The 22,160-nt window shown below is 43.3% G+C and overlaps 1 protein-coding gene across 1 annotated transcript in view; it reads left to right on the top strand.

Annotated features, from left to right (window-relative positions):
• Window positions 1-22,160, top strand: part of CSMD1 (CUB and Sushi multiple domains 1) — a 1,942,714-nt gene that overhangs the window by 1,591,174 nt on the left and 329,380 nt on the right. Inside the window, exons 20-23 of the mRNA XM_059384481.1 lie at window positions 660-875; window positions 3,453-3,641; window positions 13,732-13,901; window positions 18,154-18,310. Coding sequence (XP_059240464.1) covers window positions 660-875; window positions 3,453-3,641; window positions 13,732-13,901; window positions 18,154-18,310 — 732 coding nt within the window. The remainder of the gene's footprint in view (window positions 1-659; window positions 876-3,452; window positions 3,642-13,731; window positions 13,902-18,153; window positions 18,311-22,160) is intronic.

Here is a 22,160-nt window from a genome sequence, read left to right as displayed (position 1 = left end):
ATTGTGAGTGACCAAGAATTTTCATAAAAATGAGTATTTTTATTTAAAAGGAGCTATTTGTAGTTAATTTTATTATTAGTAGTGTAGGAATCCACAATACTTAGTTGGTGTGGCTAATATGAGCACATGTGTGTAAGAGGAACATAAGACTGTGATCTCCAAGAATTCTTCCCCTAGTTGTAGAAGTTTATAGGCTAGACATCCAACCTAAGATTTCATAAAGGATACTTGTTAAATATAAACGGCAAAATTATCTGGTCCTTTATTCCTCTAGGATAAATGCTTTCCTGGTGACCTGTCCCCCAATGCGTTGCACCGTAAACGCCCCAGCGTGCTGTACTTGGGCGTCTGTGTCGGACTCAGGATCTGTGTCCTTCTCTGTCCCTACTGTCCTACTGCCGGATCTGTAACTGTGCCTGTACTTACATACACTTCTTCGTTATTGTGGCTGCTAATCCCCTTCTTGCATTTCTAAATACATTCTACCCATTTCCTGCATTTTCCTTTGAGTTTGCATATTAAGATGGTACTTTGATTCAAGAGTCTGGTGTCCCTAAGCCCAGAATAAAGTATTTTCCCTCAACTGTATACTGATCTGTCTCCTTCCCCCCTTCCCTCTCCGGCTCTCTCTTGCCCTCTCCCCCGCCCGCGCTTCGCAGGTGTTCAGATGATGTTTCACACCTTCCACCTCGAGAGCTCGCATGACTACTTACTGATCACGGAGGACGGCAGTTTCTCCGAGCCCGTGGCCAGACTCACGGGCTCCGTCCTGCCGCACACTATTAAGGCAGGTTTGTTTGGAAACTTCACCGCCCAGCTTCGGTTCATATCAGACTTTTCCATTTCCTACGAGGGCTTCAACATCACATTTTCAGGTACGTTGTTCTTGTCGGTGGTGTCTCTTCTCAGGCGAGGAGGGAACCTTTCGTGGGAGCGTGTGTGTGCGCGTCCATGCGTGTGCTGTGTCTGAGCAGTGGTAAGCCTTAGCTGGTGGCAGAGGAGGCTGAACCTCCTGGAAGAAGTATGGGAGGTCACCTACCCAGAGGCCACGAAATGACACTCCGCAAATTCTAATGCCTGCAAAACTGTCAGTATCACTAAGTTCTCCTTAAAAACCCTCCTCAGCCACGACTCCTCATCAATTCTATCAAAATCTCTGAGCGAACTGTCCTCACTGGGAGAGTCTGAGGGGGAGCTGGCACCTGATGATGTTGGCTCCTGTCCTCCAGTGGCTGCCAGTGCTTGTCTGGAGAACCACCTCGAGAGTGAAAAAAGCAAAAGAAGGGTGAGCACACACTGCTGAGAACGAGCTTTTCCTTCGCTGTGTGCAGTCGTGCACGCAGACAGCCGTCTTCCAAAACGATGTACCATGTTTAACTATGATACTTCATCATATCTGTGCAGGGTTTCTGTTGTCTCAAACACTGCCCAGTCCACATCGCTCAACATGAATGGTGCCGTGAGTGGCATCACTGTGTTTTTATGGACAAGGAGAAACAACGCACACTTAAAAACCGGTCAGCGATGGATGAGATGCACTTAATCACATGAGCCGTGTTCAGTGACCGGACGGTGGTCAGGGCCCTGCACAAACAGATAGAGCCCTCACCGTCACAAAGGGGGCTCCTGTTCTAGGATTCTGACGGCCGTAAGCTGTGACCTAAATTTGCATTTCTGCGTATGATGCTTTGAAAAGGAGAGCGTTTTTTCAGCTTCACTCCTCACAGCCCGGAGCTGATGCTGTTTTTGTAAGGTAGTACCTGAGTCCCATAATCACCAGTGATTTCTTCTACTTTGAAGGTCCCTTCAATTCCTTAATGACCTCTGAAGCCACTTACAAGATGCTTTGTCCCAATAGAGGAGTTTTTATCTGCTCTCCTGTTCTAACGCTGAAATGCTTCAGCAAAGACTTTCTGTGCTTTCCACCTTTCCACCAGCGGCAGGTGTATTTCCTGTGACGTACACACAGTAGGAAGCTAATAATCACTTCTCTGTGTTGCATGATCGTTAGCGACATAGACATTGAAGTGCGGTCTTAAAGAAAAAGACTTCTCAGAGATTTTAAGATGCTCTGGACTCTTCTATACTCCCTCTAATCACGACCAATTGCCATGCATCTTTATCTGACTTTGTTGATTTTTCTTGGCATTTCACTGCATTAGTGGAACTCTTGGGACGAGCTCAGATGACTTGATTTCTTGGAAATTTGCCGTAATCAAGGGTAATCATGAAATTGCCTGCTCTATGCAACAAAGACTTAAATCTTCCTAACACTAAGGCCTAATGCCTCTAGATAGTCTTTCCTGGTAGATCTCGATTAGGGCCACAGTGAGAATGTCGTTGCCTGTGTTCTCACTTTCGTCAAGATCCAGACTGAAGTTACACAGAACACTTTAAAAGAAAGGAAGTGGCCTCGATGCAAGTCTGTGAATCCCTTCCCTAGATGTTTCTCAGGAGTCAGTGTTGTTCCCACCATCTGTTTCTTAAATCCATTGCTCCCAGCACAGAGCGGACAATAAGTCTTTGGATTCCTGAAGGTCAGAATTCAAGTCTAGAGCTGACTTCTTGCACAAGCTCCCTAAACAAACAGACAAAAAACAGACAACAGGCAAGATAAAACACACTTCTCTGGGTCTTCGAAGCTTTTTGAAATATTTTAAAACATTGGGGCACCTGGATGGCTGAGTTCGTTAAGCACCCACCTCTCCATCTCAGCTCTGGTCTTGATCTCAGGGTCCTGAGTTCGAGGCCCGTGTCGGGCTCCCTGCTGGAGATTTAAGAAAAAGATTTAAGATATATTTAAGAAAATCTTAAAAACATTTTTTTTTAATGATAAAAAATAATGGGGTAACCGTCGGGAACATGTGGAATGATTCATTCGCACACATCCAGTGGAAGAAGGATCTGTAAGGCCCGCAGAGGGGACCCCCTATCCAGGCTGCGTCGCAGGCCGGCTCAGTCTGAAAAGAAAGACACACCAAGGAGGGCACAGCCAGTGCGGAGGCGAACTTGCTGTTCTGATGCGCTGAAGCGTGATTTCATTTGCAAGGATTTGGCCTTGACACTGGCCGCCAACAATTGTCAGCGACACGAGTACAATGGAATTTATTTCTTTAAGTGTCCAAATAGGCAGCAAGTTTATCATGCAAATGAAGAGTTTCCCCTTCTGGGGACATTTCAGATGTTTGCCTAAAATCAGTGTGGTTTTATGTCCGTTTTTCACCTGCTGGTCTGGCTTACTTCTGTCTTCTGTAGAAGGTTTTATCAGAGTGGAATATCCCTCATCATGAGATGGCGCCCAGTACGAAGAGAAACATGTATCAGTTTTGGAGGAGTTTGAAGAAATGTATTTATGTACCCATTTAATAACAGCCATTTTTTTATTCTTGCTAAATACTTTGTGAGTATTTACCCAATTTCCCACAAACGGAATCTGTCTCTTCATGTCTCAGAGTATGACTTGGAGCCTTGCGATGATCCTGGAGTCCCTGCCTTCAGCCGGAGAATCGGTTTTCACTTCGGAGTCGGGGACTCTCTGACCTTTTCCTGCTTCCCAGGGTATCGCTTAGAAGGTGCAAGCAAGCTTACGTGCCTGGGTGGGGGCCGCCGTGTGTGGAGTGCGCCTCTGCCAAGGTGTGTGGGTAGGTGGTCACACGCTTTCATTTCATTCATCCAGTGGGGGTGGCACGAGCCGGAGTCCGGGCGCAGGGCCGGGTCGCCAAGGAGGGCGGGCGGGGGCGGGCGGCCGGCTGCCCTGGGGACCGGAGCCCCTCTGGACTGTACTCCCCTGGAGACACAGTCGGCTCTCTAGTCTTCCGCCTCGAGAAGGGTGAGTCTAGAGCTTGTGCCAGGCATGTTTATGAAGGAGAAGTGGACGTGTAGCCAAAAATAATCTGGAACAAAAGGAAAGGTAAAGGCGGGAAGCCAGGCCGCGTTCACAGAACCGTTGCAGTTCTGTCACTTAAGAGCAGGAGCGTCTCTCGGGATGATGACGGTGACAGTTTCAAAGACTAGTTGTGTTGTTCTCACCGTTCCGTTCAGCTCTCTGGTTGGGTGACCGTGGCTTGCTGTTGCCATGTGGACACTGTAGAAGTCTCAGGGCTGAGTTGGCCTCTGCAGTGCGTTCTTGAAGAATTCAGGAGCGTTCCAGAAACAGGCGTCTTTAGTCTGTATTTTGAAACGAGGTGCTGTGCTAACACAGTGGGTTCGGGAGGCGGCTCGGTGGGGCTCCCCTTCCTGCTAGTCTGGGAATGAGCTAGCATAAGGCACGGAGCAGAGCGGAGCTGTGCGGACAGGCCTCGCTAAACACGGGATGCCTCCTGCTTGTCTAGGGTCTGCTTATCCCCCAAGACAATGTCGACACCTGCCCCTCGGCCATGTTGCTGCTTGTGAAGGGTTGACAGTCTGTTCTTCCAAGTCACAGAAAACAGCCTAATGCCATGTGGAGATGTCGCCGCAGCCCACTTTAGCTATGAGGCTTCTGAGTCATGGGGGTCCGTGATGCATCCCCCTCTAGGCCTCCGGTTCATACAATAGATGCAGGTGGCCAAGTCATACAGACAAGATTTCATACAACTACTGAATTGTAACTTAGTGAAACCCATTTTTTTCCCCCATGGCAAAGAATCTCTTCAATTACCAGCATGGTTTAGGGATATTATTAATTTAACTGGTAATATCATCTTTTCGTGTTTTAATGATAGTCCCACAGTTAGGACTTCCTTTACAAAAAACTTATACAGGTGACCATGAATCAAATCATCTTCCTCTCTCACCGGGGCGCATGTCTGTCAACGTCTGTCATCTTGCTTTCTCCTAAAATAGTGGTTCTCACCTTTTTACGGTTATGATTTTTAATTGGGATTTGGATATCATTTTTGAACAGGTTCTCAAGAAAAAGAGATACTTTGTACATGATCCTAGGAATTCCTAGAGTTGCCTAGAATCCATGTTTCCCAAAACTACAATTATTGAACCAGACAGTTTAAGATCTGCAGGAAACTCCTGACCCAATGAAATCAAGGCTTCATTCCACACACGTAACATTCAGTAGTTTACTGATTATCATATTCTGTTCCCGGTTTCTCTGTTTTATATAGATTCATCATCTGTACACTGTCACTCTTGTTACTGGAGTTTTTACATTGTCCAAAATATAAAATAAGGATAAACAGTTGATATCCGTTGAGCCTAATTCTGGATGCCACACTGCTCTGTGCTCTTCACACATACTGACTCATTTAATCCCCTGGAACTGATGAGGTAGGCACTGTAGCTGTCCCTCCCATTGTACCGATGAGGACTCTAAGAGGCAAAGGGTCTAGGACCTTTGCCACGGCAAGGAGCTCCAGATCCGAAAGCAGGCTTTTCCCCACTGCCCTGCATGGGGACAACACACGCGGGCCTGGCTGTGCCCCTCCCATATTTAGGCTCTTGTATTTTTCCCAGTGTTTCCTGAATTTCCTTCCAGCCTATCTGGCTACAAAGTTCCTAGAAATAAACGTGTTCCTTATGGCCGCAACACCCTGGCGGACCCACGAGGTAACTAGGACTGGTCCATATTTCTTCTTTCCTCTCAGTCTCCACGTGTGATTAGTTGTTGGTTTGGAGGAGTCTGTGTCCCACTTGGTTCTCGAGTCAGGGTTCCCTGCCTATTCTGTCTGCTCCAGCCCTGGGAACATTCTGCCAAGCTCCGGAGGGATCCATCCAAATCCAAGCCCACCATCTTCTCCCTAGGGAGAACCTACCAATTAGCTCCTCGTAATACTCAGAACTGGCACCACTGCAATTCTGTGGTGGCCGCACAAGGCTCATTACTCATCACGGAGACTCCCTGGTTCCCTGCACAATCCAGTCTGGTCCTGAGGCCGGAGCATGGGAAGTCTGCCCAGGCTCATGGTCACCATAGCTCTCTGTCCCTCTGTGTCTCCGTCCGTGCGGCTCCCTCACTGCCCAGAGCACCCCACTTTCCTGTCAGGCTGCCTCTTCCTCGCTGTTTGAACTCATCTTACATGTGCTGTGAGCTGTCTCTCCCTCGTCACCTTCTGGCTGAAGGGGGGCTTCCCTAATAACAGCAGGACTCCATTAACGTTCCTCCACGTTTCTGTCTTCCATTAGGCTGAACTTTACAGTGGGGGCTGCCTGATCCCCCAAATCCAGCTCTGTGCCTTGTTTCATGGATGCTTGTCAACGCTAAAGATTCCTTCCCTCCAAACCTTCTCTCTTGATCTCAACATTTTGATTCTATGCCTGTGTTTCTTCTTTTAAAATCACAGAAATAAGAGTGGTCGATCATAGCCAAAAGTTACAAATCCATTCCAGAGATCACAGGTGACATGGGAAGAATGTCTGCTGAATGACGAGCATGCAATTTTGTTTTTCCCTATAAGCATCTCATCTGAAGTAGAATTTCTAATGAACACCTAAATTAAAAACTATTTTTCTCTTCATCAGCTCACTCAAAATTCAAGAGAAATGATCTTTTTGTTTGCATTTATTCATTTTAGGGCTATTTCCACCTAATTATTTATTTAGGATACTGGAAATAACATTATTCTGCACTCCACATGAATAACAAACTGTGCAAGCCCTTTCTTGTGCCCCTTTTATATTACATTATGTGGATATCACTCAATATATGTCTTTTTTTTTTCTTACAAGTTAAAGAAAAAGGTACTCAATTGGTCTAAGTAAAAATGAAGGTTTACTGGCAATATGACTAAATAATCATAAATTGGGACAGCGTCAGGGGAGGTTTGATCAAGGACTTGACTTTGTGACTGAAGCCTTGTTATCTGTGTTATCTCTCCTGTTATCTCTCAACCTGGGTGCTGGCTTTATCCTCAGGCTCCACATGCCCCTGGGGAAGCACTGGGCAGCAGCCTGCTCTCCCCAGGGGGCTTCCTCAGACCAGGCTCTTACATCAGCATATAGTGCTGTAATACCAACATCACGCTGTCCAGTGAAAGGGCTTTCCCAGAATGGCTTTCCCAGAATGGCTTCTGGATTGCTCTGACCCAAATAGAGTCACGTGCCTGTTTCTGACCAATCACTAACCAGGACAGTTTTGGTTATCTTAGGATATTTAGGGACCATCATGCCTAGGTGTTGGAGAATGAGGAAAAGCACATATTTTATGATATTTGTGATATTTTGTGACATCTTGTTGGGGAAAAAACAAAAACAAAAACAAAAACCTAGGCAGAGGAGAGCAGACATGATTCAAATGGGTATCTACTAGAATTCCCTAATCTAATGTTGCATCTATGAACAGTTTTGAACACAAAATTTTCTCAGGCAGAGTGTGATAAGCTTTTATTTCTTCATCTGATCAATTACCAAATAATATCTGCTCAGAGAATTAAAAAAAAATTAATGAAAGCAAGAGTTATCCTATTGTGGAACATCTGCATTAATTCTCTTTTTTAGACCAAGTGTCCTTGGATGTAATGTAAAATGGGGAAAAATTGACAGCGTTAGCCTAAATTGTATAATGGATTACAAATATTTCAAAGAGCATGGTAGAACAAAATAGCTTGCCTGTATTTTGATAAACTAAATTTAACTCTAAATCTTTTGACCAATTCTATCTAAATATTATATTCCTATGCCAACCAGTCTGTTGTTTCCATTTATTTCATTAATTCTTAGTTTAAAACTTTGAAACAAAATTAAAAACTGAAACTAATCTCTGTTGAGTCTTAAAAGTTGACTCAATAATAGAATTAAATTAAGGAAATAAAGGTTTGTAGGACAATAAATAGATTAAAATTTGGATCAGCATTATATGCAACTCATATATTCTTTGTAAAAATAAGATTGCAAATTTAAAAAAAATATGTATATATGTAATAGAGTTCATGTTTGCAGACTCTATAAACAGTAAGACTTCATATACATAGTCATATATACATATATATGTGTGTGTGTATATATATGTATAATTCCATTTACTGATTTGTTCTTATTTAAGAACCAAAATATTGTTGGTTCGAATAGAAAGGAAGTAGGTTTTCTGCCTCCCTTTCATAGTCAAGCTACTTTCAGTGTCTGTGCTCTTCAAACAATTCTCTCAAAGCATATATACATGTGTTAATTAATGTAAAATAATCAACCTACAATTTCAAAATGTTCTCAAAGACCCCCACTGCAATTTCCACAAAACTTGAATGACTACCACCAAACACCTTCACATCCAGCCACTTGGTTAAGAAAGTCCCCTCCCTGTGGCATGGGAGACACTGGGCTTCCTCTCTACTACTTAAGGGCAAGTCGGGCAAAGAGACTTGAATCCCCAAGCTTCTTATGTGCCTAAGGAGCACAGACTCTGATGTGGGCAGTGGCCTTCCAGCTTCCAGAGCTGTGAGGAGTGCATGCCTGTCATTCAAGCCCTGGCTGGGGTGTTGGGTTGGGGTAGCCTGAGCTGAATAAGGTTGGCCTCACAGGTAGATACTTTTCACAGAATTTATGGAAAATCAATTGGCTTCTTTCTATTATGTTAATTTATTTTTAATTAGTTCATTTCCATTACGAAAGTCTAAATGGCAATCCGATTTTAATTATATTTTCGGTAGGTGCTTAATAAAAAGAACCAATGATTCATCTGAAGGAAAATGATATCTATTCATATTAAAGTAATTTTAAATGGATTATTGAAAGAACTTAAAATTGATACATTTAATTGGTCCAGTAATGGAGATTAACAATAGATTCTTTCAACCAAGTTCACATATTTTTGAAATTCTAATGATTTAAATTTTGTAATATTCTGACCTCTGGCTTTTTACTGTTAGTGTCTTATTTTCTTTAATTATTTCCTATGGGATAGCGTCCCAGGGCTTAGTGGGGAGAGAGCCATGACATTTTATTTGCTCTGCCATTACTTACTTTGATTTTCCAGGGTGTCCGTCTGGATCAGGAAATCTAGAATTTGCGTTAAAGGCCACCTTCACAACACTACCTCCTTTCTGTTTTCTTCTAGAGTCTTTAAGTCTCATTGCTTTCTCTTAGGCTCTTTCTTCTTCTGCAAAGTGCCCTTCCTCAGGACACCCACATGCTCTGCACTGTTCGGAGCCTCTGACCTTGGTTCTGTGAAGCCAACCCAGTCCCGGGGATCTGGCCACGTCTGTTTGCAGCCAGAGTGCCCACAGTTGTCTTAGATGAACCCCTACCTCATTCATGTCCATGAACCCCATAAACAGCCTGTCTGTCTCACACCCAGACTGTCCATGTGTCCTAGTGCCATGTCCCCACCCACATCTCCCACTAGACCTTTGCTGTTGCCAACCCTGTTACAACACCAAATAATTGAGTAATGAACCAAGGCTCTCAAAATAAAAAGGCAAATCGCATTCCACCTTTAAGATGTCATTTTCTTATTGGTCTTGACATAAAAATCAGAAAACAGCAGCAACAACCACACGTGTTCACTGCAATAGTGCCAACCAAAACACACAATTGTTTAAACTTGAAAGTTTAAACTTGAAAGTCATGATTTAAAGAGGAAAAAAAATATGATTATATGACAGTCTATTTGAAAGTCTTTGAAGAATGTAAAACAATACAAGTATATATGAAAATAGTTCATCGTACATAAATATATAAAATGAAACACTGCCCTGAAATAGATTTTTAAAATCTATTTGTTTGTATATTGTACTGGCAATTTCATACCCTCAGAGAAAAATTCACTTGAAAGATTGTCTTTAGGTGCTACACCAAACTCCTCTAGAAAAATGAAAGTCTGTCCCTGGCCATGTTGCTTTTGATTCAGTTACAGATGTATATAAAATAAAGGAATTATTGTTGGATGTTTGCTTAGAAATTTTCCTCCTGTCTTGGGCAGAGAAACAGTTGCTCTGAAACTAGGGGGATGTTATTTTTCAGGGGGAGGAAGAAGTGACATGCAGGAGTGCGGTGGGTGTCGGCTTCCGTGCCGTCTTTCAACAACCTCGTTTGTCTGTGAAGGGTCACCAGTCACAATGGCCAAGTAATTCCTCCCATCTGTTATCCCCACAGAGTGCACTTAATTTGCACCACTTATATATCTGCCTTAAAACAACATCCCAGCATCCAAATCCTAATAAAAGGATATGCAAGCGGGGCTCCTGGGTGGCTCAGTAGGTTAGGCATCTGACTCTAGATCACAGATCAGGTCTTGATCTCAGGGTCCTGAGTTCAAGCCTTACATTGGGCTCCATGCTGGGTATGGAGCCTACTATAAAAGATATGTAAAATTACAAAATTATATCTTTAGATTTAATAGTTTTTTTTTTCCCTTCTCATGTCTCAAATGCCAAAATGCCCTTTCTAGTCCTCCCTTATTATGTGAAACAAGTACCTGTGTGGTTAATGTCTTAAATGCTAATGTGAAAACAAATACCTCTGCTTAATCGATCACCTGTTGCTCCAAATAAAAGTCCCCACAGATGTACTGCCACCTACAGCAAATCCATGCCATCTACGTGTCACTGTGGCTATAATTAATAATACTATGAATAATTAATCATGAAGTGTTTCATCATTAATTAGGATAAGAAAAGGGCACGATTCTATTCCTAAGTACAGAGAGTTTATATCAAATCAATAATTGATCTGCACTAGTTGTGTGACCTTGGGAAAAGCCCCTGGTTTTCAAACCATTCTGTTTCAGTTTCCTCACCTATATAATGCAGTTTTATGAACCTGTTAGACAAGGTTACCATGAGGATTTCATGGGTCCCTATAGATGAAGAACTTTACAAAAAGTGTGTGACACACACTACAGGGATTAGAATTCACACATCAGCCTTGTCATGATAGAGTGTCACCTTTGAAAAAGGGTACTTCTGCCGAGTCTGTCCAATTCCGTGTGGCAGATCTGTGGAGGGGAAGACAGGAGCAGAAGCAGAGTCATGTGAGACCAGAGAAAGGGTTTCCAGCCGTAGTGAGCACAAGAGAAGAAACCCTCCCCACAAATGCAGAGCCCCAGAGAGAGCCGGTAGTCGGAGACAGCAGCGCAGCCCTGCCTTCAGGGGTGGGTGAAACCCAGCCAGTCGGTTCTCCTGGGCTTTGCTTTCCTCCCGGAATGCCCCCGAAGACAAGTCAAGACTGTGCTTACATATCTCCACGGTCACCTGACAGTGGCAAAGCTCTCATTCCACACTTGGGTTCAAGACTTCCCACTGTGTTCAGTTAATTGCCCCTTGTGTGTTCCAACCCTCCCTCCGTCTTCCTGACCTCATTCAGCCAAGAAGGAAGACCACGGCTCTCCTGATGACCAGATGGTGACCGGGGTGGGGGCCAGGACCCTCCTTATCCCGTTCACCTCCAGCCCACCCCCAGCGAGGTTTGACTCGGGACTGCCTGTGTTGGCAGAGGACGTGCAACGCACATGGAGCTAATGGACTTGATATGTGCGAATGCATGCTGAACCCGAGTAAACCCAACTGTTTATCACAGCCAGAAAAAGTGCTTCTTCAGATGTTTCCCTTACACTAAAAATAATCTATTTGCCGCTCTATCAGTATTTTCCCATCTTCCACTGAAAGATTTTTCGCCCCCAAACTTATAAAGTAATGGATAGAAGGACTTACGTTTGATTTTTGAGAAGCTCATTTTATTGATCACTGTCAAATTCAATTTTAAATAACAATTCTTGATATGTGTGACTAGGTTTTATATTCCAGTTATCAGAATTAAATTGAGCTTCTTTTTTAAATTCCTTATAAGTCTGATACATTTACCAAGTTTGACCCCCCCCCCAACTAGAGCAGCCAAGGAAGGATACTCTACTTTGATGTTTTCATGTTCTTTATGTTTATTTTGAATTCTATGTTAAAAAAATCTTATTACTTTTAGAAATTAAAAAAGACAAAAAATATACAACAAGGCCCATGTATTATTACTATTTCCCAGGGAAATTACACACCCAAAATGCTTGTTGAATTTAATGTATAAACCCCACATGTTTTTGGGATGCCTGGGTGGCTCAGTCAGTTGAGTATCTGACTTTGATTTGAGCTCAGGTCTTGATGTCTGGGTCCTGAGCTCAAGCCCTGCATTGTGGACTGTGCTGGGCATGGACCCTACTTTAAGGGAAAAAAAAATACGACTTCCCATCATTCAGAGACCACCAAGGCACAGTCCTGAGACTGAACACCTGTTTTCATATCCTGCAGGAATGATACACCACATGCTCTCTCCCCATCTTTTTTTCTTTTCTTAAAAAATTTTTAAAAGATTATTATAATTAAATACATACATAATTATATATCAATATAATAGTACAAATATGTCTATAGTTTTAAAAAATATTGTGAAACCCCACTTCCATTGTGTTGGGTCCCCATTCTCCTCCACTGTGCAACAAAGCCCACCTTGTGTCTTCAGTTAGGGAGCCATAAGGGGGAGGTGAGCTGGAGCTCTTGTGTCTTTTCCTCCTGGACTTTCTCCCTACCCTTCTACGGGGGCCTGTATGAGACCCGAGTGCACAGATCCACAGGAGCTGATCTGAAATCTTAAGTTTCTTCCGGCACGCAGGCTAGGGGATCATGCTAGAGGTGTGGCTGGTTGTATTAATTGTTGGAGGAGGACAGAGACGTCAGAGAAAATCACAATTATGAAAATGGGTACACACACGACGTCCAGCCGAGTTACAGGACACCACACAAAACGGACACCGCGAGCCCTCACCCTCCCCACCCCACTGCGTAGCTTCACTTTCCCGCGTGACCATTATTCTTCCCACTCATACTTACGCTGTTGATTTTTTAAAAAATCACTGCACTTGGAGCACTGGGTGTGGTGCTTAAACAATGCATTTTGGAACACTGAAAAAATAAATTTTTAAAAAAATCACTGCACTTGGCACACAGTATGGCCGATAAATTATTTGGTGCTGAATCCTGTGGAGCTCTTTTATCTCTCTCTCTCTCTCTCTCTCACACACACACACACACACACACACGTGCATGGAATCTCTGTTATTTTATGATCATTTTGGACTGATTGGCTTTAAAGCTCAACACTTTCAGCTAAACTGTTCACTTTCAAGGTGAGCTGGGAGCTTAAGTGATTTTCTCTGAGTTGACAGCGGAGAGCTATGTTTATTTTTATTTTTTTTACCTGGATTTAAGCTATTCTATGCAAGTTTGGATCTAGAAGTGAATGACCTTCTGCTTTCCTCGGGAGAAGGGGAGAAGAAGCTAACATGTACCTCCAACGAATGGTCTTTTGTTCTGGGACATAATGCAGACAGGCTCAGGGCTGTGACATAGGAGTGGTTTTCTCTGTCATAGGTCGCCTTTCCATGAGTATAGGTTGATGCCACAAAATATGAAAGTCAGGACATTACCTTCGTACCACGGAGCCACCACACGGGAATTGGTTGGGGATATTTCACGAGGTAGAAATGAGACGTGGGGAGGGCGGATTGTGACTGCCCTGTGACACAGCCAGTGAGCTTGGGCAGTGACTTTATTCTAGATCTCTCTGTGGGATTGCAGGCTGCTTCCGTGGGGCAAGAGGTGTTCTGTGAAAAGAAACAAGAAATCTTGGAAATGGACGCGTGGAGGATATTTTCTCTCTAGTTGGTAAACAGTTAAAAAAAAGTCACAAATCTAAAGAACAATGTATGAATGAGAAACTTACGTTGAGACAGGAGAGGGCTGTCATGATTGTAGAACTGTTCTCTATTAAAATCAGTAATTCCACTTTTCAATTCTTTCTTTTCTAATGTCCTATTTATTTTAGCTGAATGTGGAGCAAGTGTCAAAGGAAATGAAGGAACATTGCTGTCTCCAAATTTCCCATCAAATTATGATAATAACCACGAGTGTATCTATAAAATAGAGACGGAAGCCGGCAAGGGGATTCACCTCCGGGCGCGGAGCTTCCAACTGTTTGAAGGAGACATTCTAAAGGTAAAAAATCTCTTGAATGGGACTCCATCTCTTCTCAAGGAACCGATTAAAATAAGTGTCCATCCGTACACATAAAGATGTATACATGTTAACATACCGAGATACACCATGTTTCCAGCTTATTTACCTGGTTGGTCTGTGAAGGTGCTCCTCAGGGTCTGCAGCCCGGGCTCTGATCCATCTTAGTCTGGAATCCTGGATCGAACATTTGTGAGCTGCGTATCTTGGGCACAGAATTTGATGTTTGTGGTTTAGCTTCCTTGTGTGTAAGACATATGACGATACCTATCTTCAGAGAATGTTTATGAGGTTTAAATAGTACACTGTTGTAGATGTTTCTGGGACTGTGCCGAGCCCATGGGTGTAATTATTGAAAGCTACATTGTCTGTAGTCATCTTTGATTTTTAAATGTGCTCATGGCATCCAAAGTGATGTGATTGTGAAAGCAAGTTCAGCCAGCATGCCTAGAGCACAAAGCAGTGCTCACACAGAGAAGCCACACCAGGATGAGACACAATGTTAGTGGATGAGTCTGTGCTGTGTTTACAGGACTCAGGGCTGTGCTTGGGATGGGACCAGAAGCAAAGGTTCTGTACATAACAGGATACAAGTACCAGAGCCTCCAGAAGACACTCTGGGCAGCAGCACCCAGCACACCTCCCACACTGTAGATGGACTTCAGGAAAAAAGGCAGGAGAAGTGAATTCTGGGGACATTCAGGTCTAGCTTTGATCTATGAGATCCCAGCTTTAACTGGAAAGCCCCCATAGCTCCTAAAGCTTCTAGCAATAGTCCCCACCTCTCCTATAACTTCAAGAAAACTGAGGCCCTTTCAGGGTCTGGGGCCAGGGAGGAGACATTTGGAGAGCAAGCACGCACCAAGACGGGCATCCGACGAATGCCAGATACTGCCCGATCTATCTCCTTCCTCGGTCCAGTGAGGAACAAGCGACTGGCCCAGGGCACACAGCTGAGTTGTGCTGAGAGAGAGAGAGACACTTGTCCCTTGTCCTCCCTTTGTGAAATTCTTGGGTTTTCCACTTATGTTGACCTCTGCATGGACTCACATGCCGACATCTCTCAGGGTCAGGGGAGTCCGTGCAGCTCAAGCTGCAGGCAGTAGGAACAGATTCAAAGAGTCCCCAAAGGAAACATCAGTAACCCCCGTTCGTCACCCATTTCCAACATGGTTAAAGAGGGACCCTCCAGGACTGCACCAGACTGCGTGAGCTGTTGCACGCAAGCTCAAGAGGTACTTAAAGCCTGGTGGGGGCTTCCTCCCTCCTAAGCCCAGCTTGACGAGTTCCGTGTGGTCGCTGAGCAGAGTGGCTTCATTCCCGTCGTCCTCCCAAGCTCGCGCTGACTTTGTGAAGCTCTGTAATGAAGCAGTGATCTTCAGGCAGGAAACTAGTACGTTCTCACTGACCTAAAAAATAAAAACACAAACTTGTTTCATAAGTAACCATTTTCTGGTCCTTTGATAACCTTAAATTTAGAAGTCAGTAGCCTTTAGAGAAAACTTTCAGGGAACTGTTAAGTGCAGTTGGTGCAGGTGAATGACTCGGAGATACTGCACGTTGGTAGATAGAACTGCCGTGGGAGGCGGGGATGTTCATCCGTGATATCTGTGGTTTAAAGCTGCTGGTTATAACAAAAAGAAAGAAACCTGGCTTATCCCACTTAATTGCATAGAAAACATCAATCATCTGAAATACCTAAGTGTCTTGCGAGCATATATTTTATTGAATACGAGAATAAATATCTCAGTGTTGAAAACACTTCAAGTGGGATTATCTTATTTTTTAGCTTTGAACACTGTTCACACTGCTTCCTCATATACAGTCTGATCCGATAAGAAAGACCAAAATCTTATAGACATATTTTCATGCACAAAAACATGCTGTTTTCATGCTTCATATGGAAAGAAAAATCATGGAAAGGAAATAAAGCTTGAATGAAAATGTCATGAAGGACTATGTAATGGGAAGTGAAGTGAACTTGGGGTATTTGGGGTATGGCCACGGTCACACTGGCAAGGGCTCCCCAATACCTCCAGCCTTGGGGCTTCAGGTCTCACCATGAGGTCTCCTAATTCGTGAGTATCTGCTAACTGGGCTAGTCTGCTCAGAGCTTATGGCATTGATTAAATGCCAAAGCCTGAGAAGCATTTGTGATGTAAATAGTTGCAGTCCTGTATTAACATATGGCCCAAAGAGCATTTTTCTAATACCTAAGAGGAAAGCTTTGATTCGGGGGGGCATGTAGACCAGGACATGTAAGTGACAGGCAGTATGTGGAACTCTAATGGCTTATTCCTAATTTAATTGCAATTAAAAACCAAGCCTTCTGACTTCCAGTACTATCTGGGTTGACATGTGTGATCGAAGCAAAACTTGAATCCAGATTCCACCGTGAGGGCACGGAGAAAAGGAAGCTTGGTGTAGCGGGTGACTCTGCCTTCCTGACGTTTGCGCCGGCTCATTGCCGGTGATGTCAACAAACAGGACAGAATTTGTTAGTGGTTGTTGTAGTTTGGAGGATGTCGGGAGTTGGCTGCAGTCCAGATGACCTTTGTCATCGGTGCCGAGCTCCCGGCCAGGCCAGCGGAGGTGACTCAGGCACAATGCTTCAGAACTCCAAGGATGGAGCTCACGGGAGTGTTTTCTTGCCCAAATGCTCCTCAGTTCTGTGGGTTTCTGCGGCTTGCAGAGAATTGTGTGGTACGTGGAGTTCCATGAGACCTTTCTGGGAAGGCCTGGACGTTTTCTTTCTGAGCCGGATTCCTCTGGGTTTAAAACTCATTAAAGTCTGGGTGTCACCGACCTTGTCCGACACATGCCCATATTAAACCAGGCGGGTGATGCTCTTCCCAGCGGGCGCCAGTGGCTGGACGGATCGTAACTCACCCAATCCCACTCTTCTAGCATCTGCTCCTTTAACTGGGAAAAAATGAAGCGATAACTTACGGAGCTGACTGTTCCAAACGCATTGTCTTCTTTCCGGATCCGTATGTGTGAGTCCGTTGACGGCGGTTCTGGTTATACACAGACTAGAAGCGAGCGAAGGCAAGACAAGTGCGAATTAATGCATGTGAGAAGGAAGACAGTGGGACTGAATAGGTATTAAAGGAGTCTGCTGAGTCTTCTGTGCCCTTTATTTAGTTACAATTTTTTAAGTCAAGAAAAATGGGATGTTTTCTCTGTGGTACACATGCACGCTATCTTCCAGGAGTCCCTTGTCGGCACCCGTGTGGTTTCTTGCTATGAACTACTGCAGTAGTTCAAAGAGGCAAACAGATTAACTATCCCACTATGCGTTCTAGTCTTGATAGTTTCCTAGGGGCCTCAGGGACCCTCAGCGCTGAATCCTTCCTGAAAGCAAACGCGGTCAATCCTGGCCTTAGCAGGAAGCACACACGGCCACACCCTAAGCTCACGCAGCCCCCACTGAGGAAGCGTGACTGGTGCTCATCCACGCTCAGGGCGGTCTACCGTGGGGAAACTTGGGGCACCGCCCAGAATGCCCCCCTCCCATACCCCTCACGTCCCTGCTAAAGCAAGCCTGTCTAACTGCCTCCCAAATACTTGTGTAAGCATGCCTGCTTACAACCGCCTAGGAAGGTAGAGTCCAGTACAGAGTGTTTCAGAGCAAGGCCCTGTGTGTCTGTGACGTTATGACATGATGGGATTCTATTTCAACTAATTCAAGACTCAAGTTGCCTCCAGCTCAAAGGCTGCAGAATGTGACTGGATCCCCACGTCCTGCTTGTCGTGTATCACACTCGGGTAGGAGAGCGCAGGGAGAGATGAGATGTCTGGTGACTTACAGGATAGTTCAAAGACCATGTCAGCCCTAAAATAGCATAGCTCCCTTCAGGCTTGGGAAGTAGATTCCGAGGGAGGGGGACAAAGGGAAATAATGGAACTTGGAAATATTATAAGAATATTTATAACATTCTTATATATAATATAAATAATATTTATAAGAAATAAACATTTCTTTAATTTAAGTAAAATAGGAAGAATGCCCAAAGTGATCAGGATAGAATGAAGGGACCGCAAATGAGCTCTTTTTTTCTTTAATGTGGACGGTAAAGGTAAAACTTAGAGGAAAAAGACGGTGTCTCAATGTCCCGCATTCAGCTTCCACTGAACGGTCAGCCTTTCCCAAGTGCCACACAAAGTCACGTCTCTGAAGATTTGGATGTCCCGTTGGCATCGCTAACATACGAACGTGATGACTTCTCTGCAGGTGTACGACGGAAGAGACAGTTCGTCCCGGCCGCTGGGAGCCTTCACCAAGAATGAGCTCATGGGGCTGGTCCTCAACAGCACGTCTAACCACCTGTGGCTTGAGTTCAACACCAACGGGTCAGACACGGACCAGGGCTTCCAGCTCACCTATACGAGTAAGTAGCATAGGACAAAGCATTGCATTTCATTTTATTTTCTCGGGATGCATCTATGCCTTAGCACTTTTTTTTTTTTTTTTTAATTTAGCTGATAGATTTTAAATACTGATTTTTTTCCTCTCCTCTGGTCTCTCTACTGTGTTTCGGATTGCTGTTTAATTCTTAATTGAGACATGTTTCCAGAAGTGATAGTTTGAGATTTATTGTCTTGGAAGTACTAATATTTTCATAAGATAATGGCTGTACCTGAAAAGAAAATATCATGACATTTAAGAGCTCCCAGGCTTAAAAAATGCTGATTATGATGTAGTGCACAATGAGAGAGAGTCGTATATGTGTATCTGAAAGATTTAGAGTGAATGTTTGATGTAATTAACAGGAATAGTCTTGGATCACCTAACCTATGTCAGTACTTCACTATTATATCAATTTATCTATCAACATGATGTAGTAGCATCTATATATTATAGAACATAAACTGCATGTGTGTAACATATATTGTCATGGGTACATATAAGTACACATGTTCTATGTCATAATATAAAACAACCCTGTGTACCAAGCTCGCTCTTAGCACCACTGATGTCCTCAACATAAAAAATTCCAATATTTGCCAAAGATAGCAGGTGCACGGGCTGCTGCATCCAGGCTCTGATCACAGGCGCCGATTGGAGCAACGTCCTGTAGTGCCCCCTTATTAATACACATCACTGTAGAGAAAAGGTGTCTGGAGATGAATGTGGAGAAGACAAAGAAGGTTTAAAGCAAAGGAGGGAAAGAGACGGTGCTTTCAAAAACAGAAAAGTGCAATATGATCTCTGTTAGTTCCAACATTTTTAGTTCCAAACAAGTAAAGTAAAACATGCAGCTCTGTGGTGTGGATCACTAATTAAAATGAAGTGATCAATGAACTAAAATGCTTAAAAGGTAGAAGACAGTTCAATTCTGCATTAATCTGATGTTTAAACATACTGATAATGCCAGCACCATGACAAAAAATATAAAATTTTGGATTTTTTCAATATGAAAGCGTATTAGTCATCATCGAGATTGATTTCTTTGACAGATAAGCAAGCAGGAGGCTGGAAGTGATAGTGATTATCCAGACCCAGAGCTAATCCAGGTACCTCAAAGGAAGATTAATCTCCCCAAACCCCCTTTGTGGGAAAAATTACAGGGGATGGGCCCTAAGGCTTTAGATAAAAATAGAAGCAGAGACCTGACATCATGAGAAAACCTGTTTTTCATGTTCGTGAAAATAACCGTTTACCAGATTCCATACACAGCAATATATGAATTATATGGTATGCAAAATAAATTAGTAGCAGTTGGCATTCTAAAATCACTTTATAATTAGAATTTTACTTTTCAGAATTTCACTTTGAAACATGTTTCAAAGAGGTCTTATAAAACAAACCCTTTTGCTCACTTTCAGGTAAGATGTACACTGTTGTGATCTCCTTTTTCCTCTGGCTTTGAGCTCCCCGTCAGTATGCTCGGGGTCTCTGTTCGGTTACTCAGAGACGCTAATCCCCACTTCCAAGCTATTACACCCATCTTAGGGGCTTAGAGGAATGTGGATACTTGAGAAGGAAACCAGTCTGGAAACTCTTTGGTAACTTTCTGGGTTTATTGGAACTGAGGAGGAGTTCCAGCCACACTTGGCTTGTTCCTGCGATTTTGCTGTTGCCTTAGCTTATCCGGAAAACCGTGCCTCGAGTTACAGTTCATCCCCAGAGAGAAGAAAGCATTGGCCTGTGGGTTTCCCTGTCACTGGGCACGTCCATGTCCTCATCCCCAATGCCAGCCAAGGTCTGGATGTAACTAAGCTCGATGGGACTCTTCCTCAGCTCCTCACAGAAAACCTGTCACGCGAAGCTTCTGCTTTGTGTCCCATCTCGATCCTAGTCTTGGCTTCCTGTTTTCTCTCTGTTTCCAACTGGAGTAATTCTTCATTTATGAAGTCTTGCCTCTGTATTCTTGTGGTTGTGCTGAAGATATCCAGAAGCAAGTTCATGCTTTCTGGAATTTCAAGCAAGGGGATTGATCATCAAGGAGGGAGTTCCTTTACTGTTTCCAGAATTCTGGAATATATATATATATATAATATATAGATGCTTATTTTCCCAAAAAGTAGTTAAGAAGGTCCATGGGTCGTACAAACGTGTGGCCGGGGTGCAGTGAGAAGGGGGCCTCCTCTGTGTATGACGCCCACCTTCCCTCATCACATGGGGTTGCTTCCATGTGCTATTCTCAGCTCCCCGCAACGTCGCGCGGCTGCTGTGAGCCCATGTTTCTCCCTGGAAGCTGGCATAGCTCCAGGGCTGCTTGCTGCTTCCCTGTTTCTCTGGGTGACTTTAGGAAAGTTGGAATCTGTGGTCTGTGATCTATTTATGGACACTTTCTAATTATATGGACTTTTTTCCTTTATTTATTTCTTCATTCATTCATTCATTCATTCATTCATTCATTCATTTATTTTTACCTAGCAGCACAAACTCTCTGAGTTTTTCAGTAGACAGAATACCGGCAAGGATTGGTATTCAGCTCCGCGTATGACCGGTCTGACAGGAGTCATTATCTTTTCTGCGTGTTTTCTCTCTTTGCCTCCACCTACAGAAACACAGATGCTCCCTGGGTGCGATTGTTGCCCGCAAGATTGTCCTACATCTGTGACATACTGCCAGATGGGACAATATATTTGTAATACAGAACTGACAGTGCTGATGCCTATATAATCCTGATATTATTAACTTCCCATTGAATTATTGGGCAAACACCAAGTAATTAAGTTTAAAAAATCCCAAGCTCCCACAATGTGATCGAATACCTGAAGCAGATATTCATCCCTAAAAGATAGCTCAGAAATAATGAATGGTTATAAAATGTTGTGAGCCAATTATTAAAGCTTAAGATGAGGTAAAGAGAGTTTCAGTTGACTTCCAAAGACTTTTCTAATTGCCTCTTGCTAGTTAATTGCATCACTTAAGGAAACATTCATATTCAAATGTTTCAATCCATAATTAATCTACACACATGAATGGATCAGAAGGTAAATATATGCTTATCAAACATCCTAATGTTTTCGAAGTGGGTACAAATGATATTCATATCTCCTTTAGTATTTATGGTGTACTTTTGCATACCTTCTGATTTTACCACCTTGATAATTCTTGGTCCTGATAAAGAGCTATTTTTCCTCTTCTACACCAATTAGAAACTGAGTCTCCAGATCTTTGTGTGGTTTGCTGAGGCTTTTGCATCTGGAAGAGTTATAGGTAGGACCCAAAATCAGGTCTTTTGACTGAAGCCCAGAACTTCAATTAAACTATAAATTAAGTTGATAAACTTAATTTTGCATATTTTAGATGATCCCTCCTTGTTGAGTATCATGCGTATTGCATGATATTTATATATGTAAGAGCACTGGCCAGGAAGAAAAGCCAGGCATCTTTGGAGAACTTGGGATAAATACATTGTATTTAGGTAGCTACTGGTTTCTGAGTAGTAGGTTACAGCAAGGCGCAACTGAAAAATACTTACCTCCATGACCAAACACTCCTTTTTATTCCAGATTTGTTTGTTTTCATAACAGAGCATAGTCTTCTGACTCTATAATTATGTCACATGGAGGCATAACCCATGAGCTCTGAGATCAGGGACCACGGGAGTTCATACTTTATTGTCCTCTGCAGCTCACAGAGGTGTCTGATTTGTAAGACAAAAAGCTTCCATTGCATCATTGTTATTCCGGCTGTAATCCATGAAGCACTAAGATTCCACAGAACTGTCTCAGGGCGATAAGGTTTTCACCTTACCTAAACTTAAGCATTTTTGGTTTGCTTTC

This window comes from Mustela nigripes, chromosome 18 (genome assembly GCF_022355385.1).
Source record: "Mustela nigripes isolate SB6536 chromosome 18, MUSNIG.SB6536, whole genome shotgun sequence".
NCBI lineage: Eukaryota > Metazoa > Chordata > Mammalia > Carnivora > Mustelidae > Mustela > Mustela nigripes.
This window is presented reverse-complemented; position numbering and strand designations above follow the sequence as displayed.